General features: G+C 43.1%; 1 protein-coding gene across 3 annotated transcripts in view; it reads left to right on the forward strand.

Annotated features, from left to right (window-relative positions):
* Positions 1–979: 979 nt before the first annotated feature.
* Positions 980–14,898, forward strand: part of RIC3 (RIC3 acetylcholine receptor chaperone) — a 31,914-nt gene continuing 17,995 nt past the window's right edge. For all 3 annotated transcript variants that reach the window (XM_045016942.1, XM_045016944.1, XM_045016943.1), the window contains exon 1: positions 980–1,214. In XM_045016942.1, the coding sequence (XP_044872877.1) occupies positions 1,079–1,214 (136 nt within the window). In that variant the 5' untranslated portion in view covers positions 980–1,078. The remainder of the gene's footprint in view (positions 1,215–14,898) is intronic.

A 14,898-nucleotide genomic window follows, 5' to 3' on the forward strand; every position in this document is an offset into this window, starting at 1 on the left:
TTCTTTAGTCTAATACTTCCAGTGTCTGCAGCAGCTCTTTGAAATTTAGCAGAGGGACAGTCGTAGGGTCAGGGAGGTGACTTTTGTTATCCTCAAAGAATAATTTAGGTTAGGCTAAGTTATTAGTTGCTGAAAAGCACTGTTTCCCCTTTGCATTTTGTTCTTAATGTGTTGCTAAGACCTGTATGCACTCCATTAGTGTTGCACATACACCATCCTGCTGCCTTTCTTAGCACAGGACGCAGAACCAAACCTCTGGGTGGGAGTGAGGAAAAGCGTATAGTGAAAAAAAAGTACATCTCTAGATAGGCTATTCAGCATAATAAGGATGCTTATTAGCCTATGATAATGCATTAACCTTACATGCCAGTTACACGGAGTGAGCTCGATCACTCATTCCTGGGGTAAAGCCGGTAGGAAATAAAGGAAAACTCCACAAGGTTCCCCTTGCTGTTGCCCCAGAAGGGGATTTAGCAGCAAAGTGACGAGTTTTACCCCAGTGAGTGACCCACACGCGATGCCCCCAGCACTCATCTCCGGCCCCAGCCGATCAGTTTGTAGTGGGCGGCGAGGCTGTGGGCCGACGGGCGGCACACGGTGCCCTGGTCTCTAGGGAGCTGCTGTCTGGCTGGGGACGCTCGCTAACGGGAGAAGACCCGTCCGAAGAATCTGGGAACTCCGCCTCCCCCAGGCTGGGTCGAGCTGAGCCCCCTGACTCCCCCCTTGGCGCGCCGGCGATGCCTGGCTCTGCTCCTCCTCCCCCCCGCCCCGCCCCGGCTCGGCTCGGGAAGCAGCAGAGGCTGACCCGAGCCAGTACAGGTAGCGAACGGCACCCGCCCAGCCGTCCCTAGTGCGCATGCTCCCACCGCTCGGACCCGCTCGACGATCAGCCAATTGCGAGGAAGGCGGAGTCTGAGCTTGCACCTTCCGCAGGCAGCACGCGCCGGAAGTACGTCAGGGCCCACAGCCCGGATGTTACCCTTGGAGCCGGCTGCCGGTTCCCGCTGCGGTCCGCAGTTTCCGGTCGGTTGGCGGGAGGAGGGGCTGTCTCTGGCGCGCGCGGCCGTTGGGGGCGGCCATGGCGTATCCGGCCGTCCGGAAGGTGGCGATGGTCTCCTGCCTGGTGCTGTGCGTCTCCCTGCTCCTGCCTAGGACCTTCCTGTCCCGGGGCGGGAGGCAGGAGCCCGGCAGCGCGCCGCCCACCCCGCCCGAGGGTAAGAGGCCTCCCCGGGGCCTGGCCCCTCGCCCCCTCCAGGGACGTGGCGGCCAATCACATCCCTATCGGGGGCGTCGGCTGCTGAACGGCCACCCCCACGCCTGGGGCTGGTCCCCTTCACTCCCGCCCCGGGCTACGCACCCCCTTCCTCGCTGAGGGCCCCTCGCTCTGTGTCGCTCGGGGGTGCAGGGCTGGGCGGCCCGCTCTGGCTCTGGGTCCCTGTGTGCAGGGGGGGCGGAGCAGGTGTCTGCGGCTTGCTGTGTCTGAGCCCAGCACGGAGCCCCCCCTGTTTGAATCCGACCATAGGGAAACCCACTTAGACTGGGACTAGCCTGATCTCGGCCCCAGCCACAATTGGCAGCATTTTTATTAGTTGTGTTACCTACCGCTTAGGAGCCCTAGTCTTGGACGAATGCCCTGTTGTGCTAGGTGCTGCACAAACATGGCAAAAAGCCGGTCCCAAGGCGTTTTGTGCATTTCAGTGGATGTTTATAATTCCAAAATTCTCATCCAGCATTTTGCATTAGCTGGTAGTAATAGAAGCTTAGCTACCATGTTTAAAATACTACTGTAGGTAGGCATAGAGCCATATTTTAATATTTTGCATTTTTCACTTATGGGTGTAAAGTACTATGGGATCTGCAGCTTTGCAAGTTGAAATGATGATTTCATTGAACTGTTTTGCAAGAATATGTTTGCCTGCCCAAAAATTCCCCCCTAGTATTGTATAGTGTCTGTTTGGCTTCAACTCTGCTCCCCCAAGGTTACAGCTTTCATTTCGATGGTGGTGTTTGTGCAATGCTTGTATAAAATGCATTGGTGGCTTCTGGAATGAAAAATATTCTATAATTCACCCAAATGTTTTTCCATCTCACCTGTTCTTGTTCTCATTTCAGAGATCTTTTGTATACCGTGGAATTTCAAAGGCGGAGTAGTAGCTCAGTGTTCCCATCTCTGACATGATTTACATTTCTTTTTTCCCAAAAACCTTTTAATCAAAACTCTCAAGTTTCATTTGAGTTTTATTTTTTAATGTGTGTAGTAAATTTTGTCTGAGTTATGTAAATGGAGATCAAATTACAGTATCCTTTATTCATTATGTTCTGTCATTTATTTGAAAGACATTTTCTTATGTTGTTTTTACATTTTGCTTTTGAAGTGTCATGAAATAAAAGTTCATTTAAATCATCTATATTGTTTAGTTTCCTACTCCAATATTATTTCTGATTTTGTTACCAATATATCAGGTTTTCTTAATACATTTTACATGACATATAGTTAGGTTTATTTATGTACAGGAAGAAATTATTTTTTTAATGTTGTGCTAATTGAGGTACATTTACCTCTTTGTCCCTTACTATGCAATCATAATCCACTAGAGAGGCCCCTTGTGCAGAATCCGATCTTCATCAGTGGGGCTCTGCAAGGGGGCAGGGATCCACGCTAGCAGATCTAATTGCAGGAATGGGGATTTAATAAGGTGACTTAATTGTACACCACCTTTGATAAATTCCATTTTCTTCTAGTTCTGTGGCATTGATATGATCATATAGATAAATAATCTTACTAACTCTACTCTCCCTGGGATAACCTTTGTAAGCAACTGAAAGACGTTCTTATAAAGGCAAACTTGCTAGAAGACCTCATTTTGCATCCGGAGGACTAACAGTGCTTATATAGTAAAGGTACACAAATCCAAACTTGTTGCAAATGTTCATATTTGCAAATGACTTCAGTACAGATTTACAAGCTTTTTTTGTATGTAGTTTTGTCATCTCACTTTCAACATGGAATGCAGAAACAATGTGCTTATATGTCTAATATTAGTTTTTTTGGTAGCACGTTAAGGACTTGAGATAACAAGGTGCTGAGCTCTCTGCCCCCAATCCATCAAAACACTTAAGCACTTGACTTCAGTAGGGCCACTCTCAATGGTTGGGTCATTACACCAATTGAATCTATTTCCCTATGTTAAGTTCTCCTCACACCTTCTATGGGCCATCTTAATTATCACTTCAAAAAGTTTTTTTTCCTCCTGCTAACGATAGCTCATCTCAATTGATTAGACTCTGCCTGTTGGTATGCATACTTCCACCTTTTCATGTTCTCTGTATGTATAAATATCTCCTGTCTGTGTGTTCCATTCTATGCATCTGAAGAAGTGAGCTTTAGCTCACGAAAGCTCATGCTACAATAAATTTGTTAGTCTTTAAGGTGACACAAGTACTCCTGTTTTTTTTTTCTCATGCTTAAGTTAAGCTTGAGTTTGTGTGTTGGTGGATCAGGGACAGTGCTCAGCAGCCTCCAGGGCTGACCACAGATGCCTTACTCTGATGAGGATGTAACCTCTGTCAGCTGTACAACTTCAGTTTAAGTTTATAGTTCATTTTTCAGTTTGATGGCAGTGGTTTCATTACAGTTGTTACACAGACTAAACTTTATTTTTCCATAAAAAATGAAGTAAATCTTGATTAAACAGCTGTGATTCATTTTCTTGTCACTAGTTGTCCTCTTAAACAGTAAGTATAATATCAATTTGTTCAAATGCCCTATAAATTCAATCCGATGTCATTTTTAAAGCTAAAGCAAATGCCTCAACTCTAGTCTGAATAAAACATGCTTAAAGTTTTCTGCTATTTGTTAGAATCAGACATTGTCCAAAAGAGATTTATCATACACGTCTATAACTTAGGGCTGGTCTACACTAAGGGGAAAAATCGATATAAGATACGCAACTTCAGCTACGTGAATAACGTAGCTGAAGTCGAAGTATCTTATATCGATAACTTACCCGTCCTCACGGCGCGGGATCGATCTCCGGGGCTCTCCATATCGACGCCGCCACCGCCGTTCACGGTGGTGGAGTTCCGGAATCGATATAAGCGCGTTCGGGGATCGATATATCGCGTCTAGATGAGACGCGATATATCGATCCCTGAAAAATTGATCGCTACCCGCCGATACGGCGGGTAGTGTAGACGTAGCCTCAGTGGGTATGTCAACTACTGTAACAGCAAAGCAGTGTTCAGAAGTATTTTTTCATTTAAGAAAGCAGTAAAACACACTACTGTAGGAGTTAAGGAGCAGGGGTGACGAATCTTTAATGTCTACTATGCTATTATGCAAAAGGCTACTTTAACTTTCTTTCGGAAAACTCTTGTATCTACTTAAATTGGCAGTGCCTGTTTACATTATGTACATTCTTCAAATATTTTTAAGCATTTGAAATAAGTTATTGGTTAGAGGAGAGGAATAAAGTCTATACTGACACTTTTAAAAAAGTACTTTAAAATATAGTCTTCAGCAGTGCATCCTGTGTATTTTATAACATTGGTCCCTTTTATTCACTGTTACTTAAAAAAAAAAAACCACACACACTTTGCATCTGAGTGGCAAAAAATATTCCTGAGCAATGGATTTGCAGTTAATTTGCAATTAGTTCTGTATTAAAAATTCTGAATAATAAAATCAAAATCATTCACCTGTATTTTGAGTGTACAACAGATTCTACTTTAGATCAGTCTTTTGAGCAACTGGATCTTGACACAATTAGCATTTGAATTTCCTTCAGTCAGGGAGGTTCCACGGAGTGAGAACTTTTCTGTTAACGGTAACTATCTTGTCCTTTACACCTTCTCTCCCCCTGCTCCCGCTCCTTGCAGTGTTTAATTTTTGTTTGATCTTATAAAATGTGTGCATTGTCATTTGGCAACATAATTTCATAATATGTGTATTCCTAAAACAGCTTAATGTGGGTTTTTTCAACTTTAAACTTTTAAGAACACAGCAAGAACCCTTCCCTAAAAAGCAGTCCTAAGCCAGGTTTATATAAGAAATATATACCGTGTCTAGTACATTCTTAGGAGAAATTACACCAGTTGCTTGTACCAAAAGCATATATAGTTGTGTCTTCACCATTGCCTTAATAATTAGCAATAGCTCAAGTGACATAAAGTGTCAAGAAAATAAAACAAGTCATATTGAGGGAAAATGTAAACTAACACGTGTGAAGAAAAATAACCAAAACACAGATCTAGTGGGAATTGAAAACCTAGAAAATAGAGGCCTGTTAATGATCAGTGATTTAAACATAAGCTCCTAATGTAAGGTGGCTTGAAAAAGGTTAACATAATTTGGGCCTCCTATAGGTAGAGGTATGATCTTTGTTTGGTTTGACTGTGCCTGGAATAATGCATTCAGTTCCCAGTAGAAAGATATTGGCAAACTAGCGAGAGTTCAGAGAAAAGCAATAAAAATGATTTGGTGGCTGGAGGAAAAATTTAGATTAAATATCAGGAAAAACTGCATTAGTTTTTAGTGAGGTGCATTAGCTTGTAGAATGGTCGCTCAGAAGCAAGTGATAGAAGCACCCTGGCTTATAACATATAAAACTGGACTGGAGAAAACATGAGGAAAATGTATTGTAGGAAATGGGAGGGAGATGTACTGAGTTTTTTTTAAATTCCTAATTTCAATGATTGTCTGAAAAACAGTTCTCTTTTTACTCCCTATAATGAAAAGCTCAAAGGAAAAGAATAAATGGTACCGATGCAACCCATAATTATGAAATGTCATAAGTATAATTTGAAGGTAGATTTCTCATGATACTAGTATTTGCATTTCTAAAGTCAAGGATGTTTTTGTATCTCACTGCTATTCTTGCAATTTAGTGGCAGAACGTCTGACGGAGTAGGTGCTTCCTTCATGGTTTGTTCTAGATCTTCTGTGTTATGCATGTGACTTGACATTTATCATGAAGCCACTTTTCAGATAGCTGGAACATTATATAAAAAAACAAACTTTACCTTGTATATTTTGATTAATATAGAAGAGTTTTTATTTTATTATTTTACGTTTCAGAAGTTAATAGTTAAAAATTAAACATAAAAATCTCATGTTTTAAAAGGAATTGTTTGGAGTTTAATATTAGGCTCACTTAACAAATAGCACTTATCTAATGCTTTCTATCCTTAGAACTCAAAGCACTTTACAAAAGTAAACCAAGTTTATATTAGAAAACTGAAACACAGGTGTGAAGTGATCTGACCAGTGCCACACAGGAAGCCAGTGGCAGAGCAGTGACCAGACCCTATGTCTTCTGACTCCTAGGCTTTTTACCCCAGGTGCTGCATCGTGTGTCTAGCTAGTGCTGTTTGGTTGTTCACTGTTTGTGGAGTGGTTAGGACGCTAGCCTGGGTTCATTTCTGTGCTCTGCCACAGACTTCCTGTGTCATTGTAGGCAAGTCACTTAGCCTCTGTGTGCCTCAGTTCCTGATTTGTAAAAAGAAAATAATATTATGGTACCTTCCTGCCTCACTGGCGTTTGAGGATAAATAAGTTAAAGATTGTGAGCACTCAGATACTACAGTAATGAAGCCATATAAGTACTATAGAGGTCTGTATAGGTGGATTACAAATTTAACGTGACAGTGGGTTATATATACTTCCTGTGTGTCCCATTGATATCAAAAGTCAGCACTTTGCAGCTAGCCAGCTATGGACGAATCCTGTATTACACCTTAAATCCAGTTTTATGATTTAAGCAGTTTAATCTTAATGAGAAATAAAATGTGTAGATATTGATAAATAGTCAAGCTGGGTATAGTAACACTCAATAAAAGAGTCTCGCTAGCTGTACCACATGCAATATCCTTACAGAAGTAGCTGTTCCTGTGCTCTGAATGTTATCACTTGGAGTTTGAAGTGGATTATTGTATCCTTTTCCTTAATCACATTTAAATTAGAGTAGATTGTTTAAAACTTCCTTTAATCAGTTTTAGGATGAATAAACGCTGTGATTATGACATGCTGTCGAATTTCTAAATAGGATTTCACCTACACTCTAGAGAAAACTCAACCTCTTAACAGACATGAATACAGTGCAAATGTCTGTTTGACACTTACCTCTTTTATTTGACTCTGTAGCCCCACTAAAGTTAACAGGGTTAATGGGAGCTTGCCCTTACTATCTGATTTTAGCTAGTATGAAAGGTGATGTGATGTATTTATGATTATGTAACTGAAGTTCTGATTTAGGGTGACTAAACTGCAAAGACATTCAAGGAGTGGTATGTGAGGCTTCCTACCTGGTATTCATCTCTGCAGGAGAGTAATGGTCTTAGTCAAGAATGAGTTAGAAAACCATTTAAAAGGGCCATGGCATGATATTTTTAAGCTTTAGAAAAAGTTGCATAAAGCCTACCATGAGATAGTACTTTCCCCTTCTCAAAGCATTAAAGGGACCTATAGAAGCAGTACTTACTACCAATATTGGGGACTAGATCCTGCAGTGTTACTCTGGTAGCAAAGGGGACAGAACAGGAATGTGGATCTGGGCTCTATCAGGATTTGTATTTTGGTTAGGGGCAGGAGGGAAGAGGATGGTGTCACATCATCTTACTGAGGCAGAATATTCAATTAGCTCAAGTTGAAAGAGAAGGAAGACAGTTTAATAACTTCTGATTTAAAAAAAATTGTAATAGACTATTTGTGATGGGATGCGACACCCCCCCCCTTTCTGGGATGCGACCTCCCCCCCTTTCTGGGATGCCACCTGATGCACTGGGATTTCACTGAGCCTGCCTGTTCCACTAGCCTGGGCTCCCTCTCCCTGTTTTGCTGAATTAGGCTCTCCGGCCTCTGGCAGTGCACACACACCCACACAGGAAGGAATGCACCAGCTGCAGAATCACACAGAGTCTGCAAACAGCTCTCTGAGAAGTCTCAGCTAGGAAATTGCCTAGAACTCAAGTACAGCTCCCCTCTGGAAAGTACACCCAAAATAATATTGTCTTGTGCTGTACAGAAATCTATACAATGTAAGCTCATAAATTTGCCCCCTCCCTCAATGTGGAGGAAGATATGCCCAACTTCTTGCCCCCAGTTAGAAATCGCATAAACTGGGTTTAATACTAAACAAAACAAGTTTATTAACAATAAAAGGCAGATTTTAAGTGATAAGGAATAGCAAACAGAACAAAGCAGATTACTAAGCCAATAAAACAAAACACACATACTAAGCTTAAGATCTTAAAGAGATTGGTTTCAAGAAGTAATTTCTCACCCTAAATGTTGTTTTAGGCAAGTTGCAGAGTTTCTGTAGCTTAGAATTCCAGTTATTTCTCTTTACAGCCCTTGCCTTTCCTGCCACTCAACTCCATTGTCTCTTCAGGTACTTCCAGCAGTCTTTTTTTCTTGGGCAGGAAGGCAATGGAGAAGAGTCCTGTTTGCCTTACTACCCGGCCTTAAATAAGATTTACATAAGGTGGGAATCTTTTGTTTCCCAGTCTTGACCTCCCCCTCCTTTTAATAGAAAATTACTAGACATCCAAGATGGTGTTTAGCATCAGTTGATAGGACCACCTGACTTAGTAGTGTCACAGCTTTGTCCCAGGATGCCTCTCAGGAAGGAGAGAGATTAGTATCTTCAAAGTCTTATTGTTTCTTCCTAATGGCCCATCAAAGCTGATGGCCTATTGTTTAGTGAGTGTCTCCCAAATACACACACAGTTGTAATTGTTACATAGTCCATATTCCTAACTTTAGGTACAGAAATGATGCATGCCTAGAAATTGGATAATCACATTCAGTAAATCATAACCTTTCCAATTATACCTTACAAGACCCATCTTGCATAAAATATGTCTGTTATACCATATCCATATCATAAGCGTATTTCCATTAAAAATATGGAATGTAACGTCACACTATTCTAAGAATGTTTTGGTCCTGGAGGGCAGAAGTCCTTTATTGCCTGGTACCTGCAAACTAAGAATAGCTATCAAGGACTATTCTGGTATCCTCCTGGCTGGGTGCTAATCTAGAAAGATATGAACCTTTTGAGTAGGGGATTTAATCCCACCACATGGTGGTGTGGGGATACTGACTCTTAGCACAAAAGAGGTGGAAGTACATCTAGTGAATCTAAGGCCTGGTCTACACTGGGGGGGGTGGGGTCGAACTAAGGTACGCAAGTTCAGCTACGCGAATAGCGTAGCTGAACTCGAACTACCTTAGTTCGAACTATTCACCTGTCCAGAGCCGCGGGATCGAAGTCCGCGGCTCCCCCGTCGACTCCGCCACCGCCGTTCGCGGTGGTGGAGTTCCAGAGTCGACGGGTGCGCGTTCGGAGTTCGATATATCGCGTCTAGAAGTCGAACACTACCCGCCGACCCGGGCGGGTAGTATAGACGTAGCATAAGGGAGTCTGTCCAGGTGTTACACTAACACCACTTAGTGCATCATTTCTGAACTTGGTTGGCCCAGAGGACCCCACTACTCCTACGTGGTGCTGGGTTCTAAACTAAGTGTAACCACTCAGGAAAGAGGGTATCAATGTGGATGGCTCATAAAAAGCCCTGCTAGTGTATAGCCATGGTGTAGAAAACAATGTTGCCATGCATAAGAAATAGCATGGGAAATACTGACAACGTTATAATACTATTAGATAAACTAGTGATACACCATTATACAGGCTATTGGGTTCGTTATGGTCACCTCTTTCAGAACAGGTATTGCAAAAATAGTGTGTGGGGGGGTTGAGTTTCAAAGACAGACAATGAAAAATATTAGAGTTGTAAAGAACTTCCATCTGAAGAGAGCTTGAAAAGATTGAGATGATAGTTTAGAAAGGAGACCTGACAAAGTATACAAAATAATATGTAGTATTGAGAGAGTAAAAGAAGATAAAAATAAATCCAGACAAAGTTGTGGCACTAAAAAGATGTATGCTTATCAATCTACAGACCTGCTTTATATTAATCTTCACCGCCTCATCATTCATACACCATCTCTTTGGATTTGCAAGCTCTCAGGGCAGCAATCTTTTGTATGTTATTTTTTTGTAAATCACCTAGCATGCTGTTGGGGGAATGCAAATAATAATAATAAACATTCACCCTCTTGGGTGGCGTAAAGGAACTTGGAGAAATTAAAGTAACATGTAATGAGTGAATAGTAACATGTGCCAAGACTACTTCACCAAACGTCAATTTGCATCCAGCCCAGCACAATAGTGAATTTAAATTTTACTGTCTGATGGATGCTCAGCAGCCTCTGTGAAATCTGGTGGTCTCAGTCCACCCTGGATGACTGTCCATATCATAAACCCCAGTACAATGGTATCAATTAGTAATCGTGTTGATAGCCTCCGCAGAGAGGTCAAGGAGTGAATGAGTATGGAAACTGAACTACGTCCAATGGCAGAGCTGGGTGAGGAAGCTCATGCTGGAAGCGCATAAGTTGTAGCTCTTGTGTGTGTGTGATGGGTTGGATCACAGAAACCCCCTTGGGAACTGCCAGACTGATGTGTCAAGACTACTTCTACCGCTGCTTTCCCTGCCAGCTCGGGACCCCAGCACCCTGTCTTGCTGAGCCAGACACGCCCGTCTGCTCCAACACAGCCCCAGGGTCTGAATTACAGTGGGGTCCAAACCTCAAACAAATCTGTTTTACCCTGTATAAAGCTTATACAGGGTAAACTCATAAATTGTTTGCCCTCTGTAACACTGCTAGAGAGAGGGATAGCTCAGTGGTTTGAGCATTGCCCCCCCCCCCAACCTAGGGCTGTGAGTTTGATCCTTGAGGGGGCCATTTGGGGATTAGTTCTGCTTTGAGCAGGGGGTTGGACTAGATGATCTCCTGAGGTCCCTTCCAACCCTAATAATCTATGATTCTATGAATACATGCTCTGGGTTAATTAATAAGTAAAGAGTGGTTTTATTAAATACAGAACGTAGGATATAAGTGGGTCCAAGTAGTAACAGAACAAAGTGAATTACCAAGTAAAATAAAATACAACACGCAAGTCTATGTCTAAGAAACTGAATACAAATAAAAATCTCACCCAGTAAGCTGCCTTTTACAGACTAGTCTCCTTCTAGTCTGGGTCCAGCAATCACTCACACCTCCTGTAGTTACTGTCCTTTGTTCCAGTTCCTTTCAGGTATCCTTGGAGGTGGAGAGGCTCGCTCTTTAGCCAGCTGAAGACAACATGGAGGGGTCTCCCAGGGGTTTAAATAGACTTTCTCTTGTGGGTGGCGACCCCCTTTTCACTCCTATGCAAAGTCTAGCTCTAAGATAGAGATTTGGCATCACATGGGCAAGTCACATGTCCATGCATGACTCAGAACTACAGGTAGCAGCCATGGTTCACATACTTCCTTGAACGTCCTCAAGTAGACTTCTTATGTGAATTGGAGCATTCCAAGATCCATTGTTCTTTAAGTGCTTCTTGATTGGGCACTTAACTTTGCAAATTCCTTTCTAAAGAAACTGACCAAATGCCTTACAAAGCTTACTTAGAAATCAAACAGGTATACAGCCAATATTCATAACTTCAAGTACAAAAATGATATAGGTGTACAAATCGGATGAATAGATTCAGTAGACCACAACCTTTACAGAGATAAGTTACATGGAACATGTAGCATAAAACATACCCCAGTCGTCATATTCCCATAAAGCATTATGGGATACACTGTGGCTAGAGGATTTCATTTTCTAGGGATGTCAACCAGGTATCGTTTACAAGCATTAACTTCACATGACATACCCACATCACTGAAAACTGATACTAGCATCTGTTTATGAGGGTTTGTTGTAATTTTTTCAATCAGCTGGTTTTTAGGGAACTGTTTCAAGTGGCACTGGGCTGAAATATTGGCTTTATGCAAATTTAATTTTTTAAAAACTCAAGATATTTTTCAATGTTTTTTTCTCATTGAGATGAGCAGCCACATAACATACTTATATGTTTGTATTTTTCTCTTTGTCCTGCCACCACGGGCTTAATAGGGAAACACATTCTTTTATGAGCAACTAATACCAAATATGAAATAATGTTTTATATTACATATTTGTGAAAATTGCTTTTTAAAACTACTTTTCATTACTTTTTTACCTACTATTGGCACCAAAGTTTACTAGAGCTGAAAGAGATTGGAGGCGGAAAAAAAAATCTGTCTGTTTCCCTTTATTGACTGTGGATTTGACAGCACTTTGAACTCCATCATTTCACTTTCTCCTGTGTAGTCAATTTCCTTTGTTGTTTGTCTCTGTGTGTGTGGGGGGGGGAGGGCGGGAGGTTGGCCTCACAAAGTAAGGGAAAGGGATGGGGAAGTGTTTTTTAAAAAAAACTAAGAAAATAGTGCCAAATTACAAAAATCGGCAGTGAAACTCAGGGGCAAGCGTAATATCAGAAGCTACTTCAACTCTGTTTTTTGTAAATGACTAGATTTCAAGTTGACTGTGTCCCTTTAGCTCTAAGTTTATTTCTTTATGTAAATTTAAGTTTTTAAAGGGTGGTTGATGCTTCATGGAAGATGTAGAAAAATCATCAATTTAAAACAGTTCTGTCTGTCACATATTTCTGTCCCCTCCACCCAGGGGTGAAAGTAATTTACAGGACTTACCGGTACTTATGGAGTCCTAAGGGGGTGATACCTCTCAAGATTTAAAGACCCTGGGGAACCAGCTGTGGCTGGGAGACCCAGAGCTTTTAAATCAACCAGGGGCTCCCAGCTGCAGAGGTGGCTGGCAACCCCCCGGGGCTCAGGGGCAAATTAAAGGGCTCGGGGCTCTGGCCGCCAGGGGGAGCCCCGAGCTTTGCGGGGCTGGGGCAGGGATTTAAAGGGCCCAGAGCGCCTGTCGCTGAGGGAAGCCCGAAGCCCTTTAAATCCTGGCCCCAGCCTGGCCGCCAGAGCCGTGGCTGGGATTCAAAGGGCTCTGGGCTGCCCGCAGCCGTGGGGAGCTTTGAGCCCTTTAAATCCCCGCCCCAGCCCAGCTGCCGGAGCCGTGGCCGGGATTTAAAGGGCTCTGGGCTGCCCGCAGCGGCGGGGAGCTCTGAGCCCTTTCAATCCCCGCTGTGGAAGTCGATGTGGTCCAGCACGGCATACTGGCTCTTGCCGGTACGCCGTACTGGACCAGACCGGCTTACTTTCACCTCTGACTGTATGTATGTGTATGAATGTGTCAATGCAGCTGCAGCCTGCCACCGACCAGCAGCGACCCCAGCAACCGGCCCCTGTGGGCTGCTGCCTGCAGAGAGCCAGCAGGTGCTGCTGGGCTGGGTCTGCCAAGGAGTAAGTAACCAAGGCAAAAACCACAGCCAGCCAGCCAGGTAGGGAGCCGGGGGGGGGGGGGGAGAGGAGAAGTCAGGGGTGAATGAAGGACAACTGGAATAGCCTTCATGAAATATACAAGATATTTAGAGAAAGTTTTGTCAATTTCAGCCTCTGCACTCTGCAGGCAGGACAAAACGAAAAGAGATCTGAGATTGCACCAGATGTCCTAAGGACATTTCAGGTGTTTAAATCAATATATAAAGAGGGTGGATTGGAATGAAAACTACTATTGCTTTCAAAGGAGGCACAATAATTTCCCTGAATATTCAGTTTTCCCCTCCAATCCCTTTGTGGTTTTGTCTATGGGGGCTATTTGCTTTCCCTGTGAATCTTTAGTTGCTTTAGCAAAATTGCTTTGCCCAAAATAAACCCTAATCATCATGACACATCTTTCCACCATGTTCTCCATGTTTTTTGTGTTGTTTTTTTTAAACAGTAACATTTCAAAGAGGATCTGCAAGCAGTTTGGACATCACAACCATGATCCTCTGCTGGGGAGGGAATGGGATAGATTTGAACTTGGAAATTGTTCCCGATTTTGATTGTGTTTAGGAGATCCCCTCATCCTGGGGGCAGAAAAGAACTGTCCCTGCTATAGTCACACACCCCCAACAACAACTGGGAGTGAAATTAACAAGGATGCCAGAAACGGCTCATAACGCTGGGCACTGAACTGCACAGGGAACAGCTGAGTTTAAACTGTTCTTTTGCAGGCAGCAGCAGCAGGCATCTCAGCCAGTGTCACTACTGCAAGCTAGAGCCTAGAGGAGAACCCCTGCTGGGGGTGTGGGGGGAGGAATGCAGAGCCTTGTCTGCAGCCTGGCTGGAGGAGGGGGAGGGAGGAGCCGAGAAACCAATGTGACAGTGAGTTTTCCCCTTCCACCTGCTTTTATTAGTTCTGGATTTAAGCTGTGCAGCCTAATGCTTGTATTTGTTGTGTATATTAGTATTAGAGAGATCCCTTCATCCCGGGGGCAGAAAAAGACTGCCCCTGCCATGGTCAAACACACCCTCCCCTTGACCCCCTCCCCTCAGCTACTGTGAGTGAAATTAACAGGGATGCCAAAAACCTAGCCCTGGGGGCTGAACCATCAGGGAACAGCTGAGTTTGAACTATTCTTATGCAGGGAGCAGGCTTCTCCCTCCCTCCCTCAGTCAGTCTCCTTTTCTTACCGGTCCTCCGTACCGGCCCGTACCAGCTTACTTTCACCTCTGCCTCCACCCTGCAATTGATCGCCTTTATAAAGGGCATTTTAGTGACTATGAGAGCTGTTTCCTATGAGTTTTTCTGCTCCTGCTGCTTACTCCCCACCTGAAGTGATGGTTCTTTGTGTATGACATCGCAATTGTTTGCATAGCAACCTGTTGTTACAAGACATTCCTACTGTATCTACAAGACTCTTGTAAATAAGATATTATGTCTTACAAGGTACACTTTTAATAATTCAGTAAAATAGACTATAGTAACTCTGAAAGCGCTGCTAGAGCTGCGTTAGATTGAATTTTTTTTGGTTAGTGACTTGCACACCCCCAGCTCGTTTTAAGGAAAAGAAAAGCTGC

The sequence above is a fragment of the Mauremys mutica genome, chromosome 4 (assembly GCF_020497125.1).
Source record: "Mauremys mutica isolate MM-2020 ecotype Southern chromosome 4, ASM2049712v1, whole genome shotgun sequence".
In the NCBI taxonomy this organism is placed as follows: Eukaryota; Metazoa; Chordata; order Testudines; family Geoemydidae; genus Mauremys; species Mauremys mutica.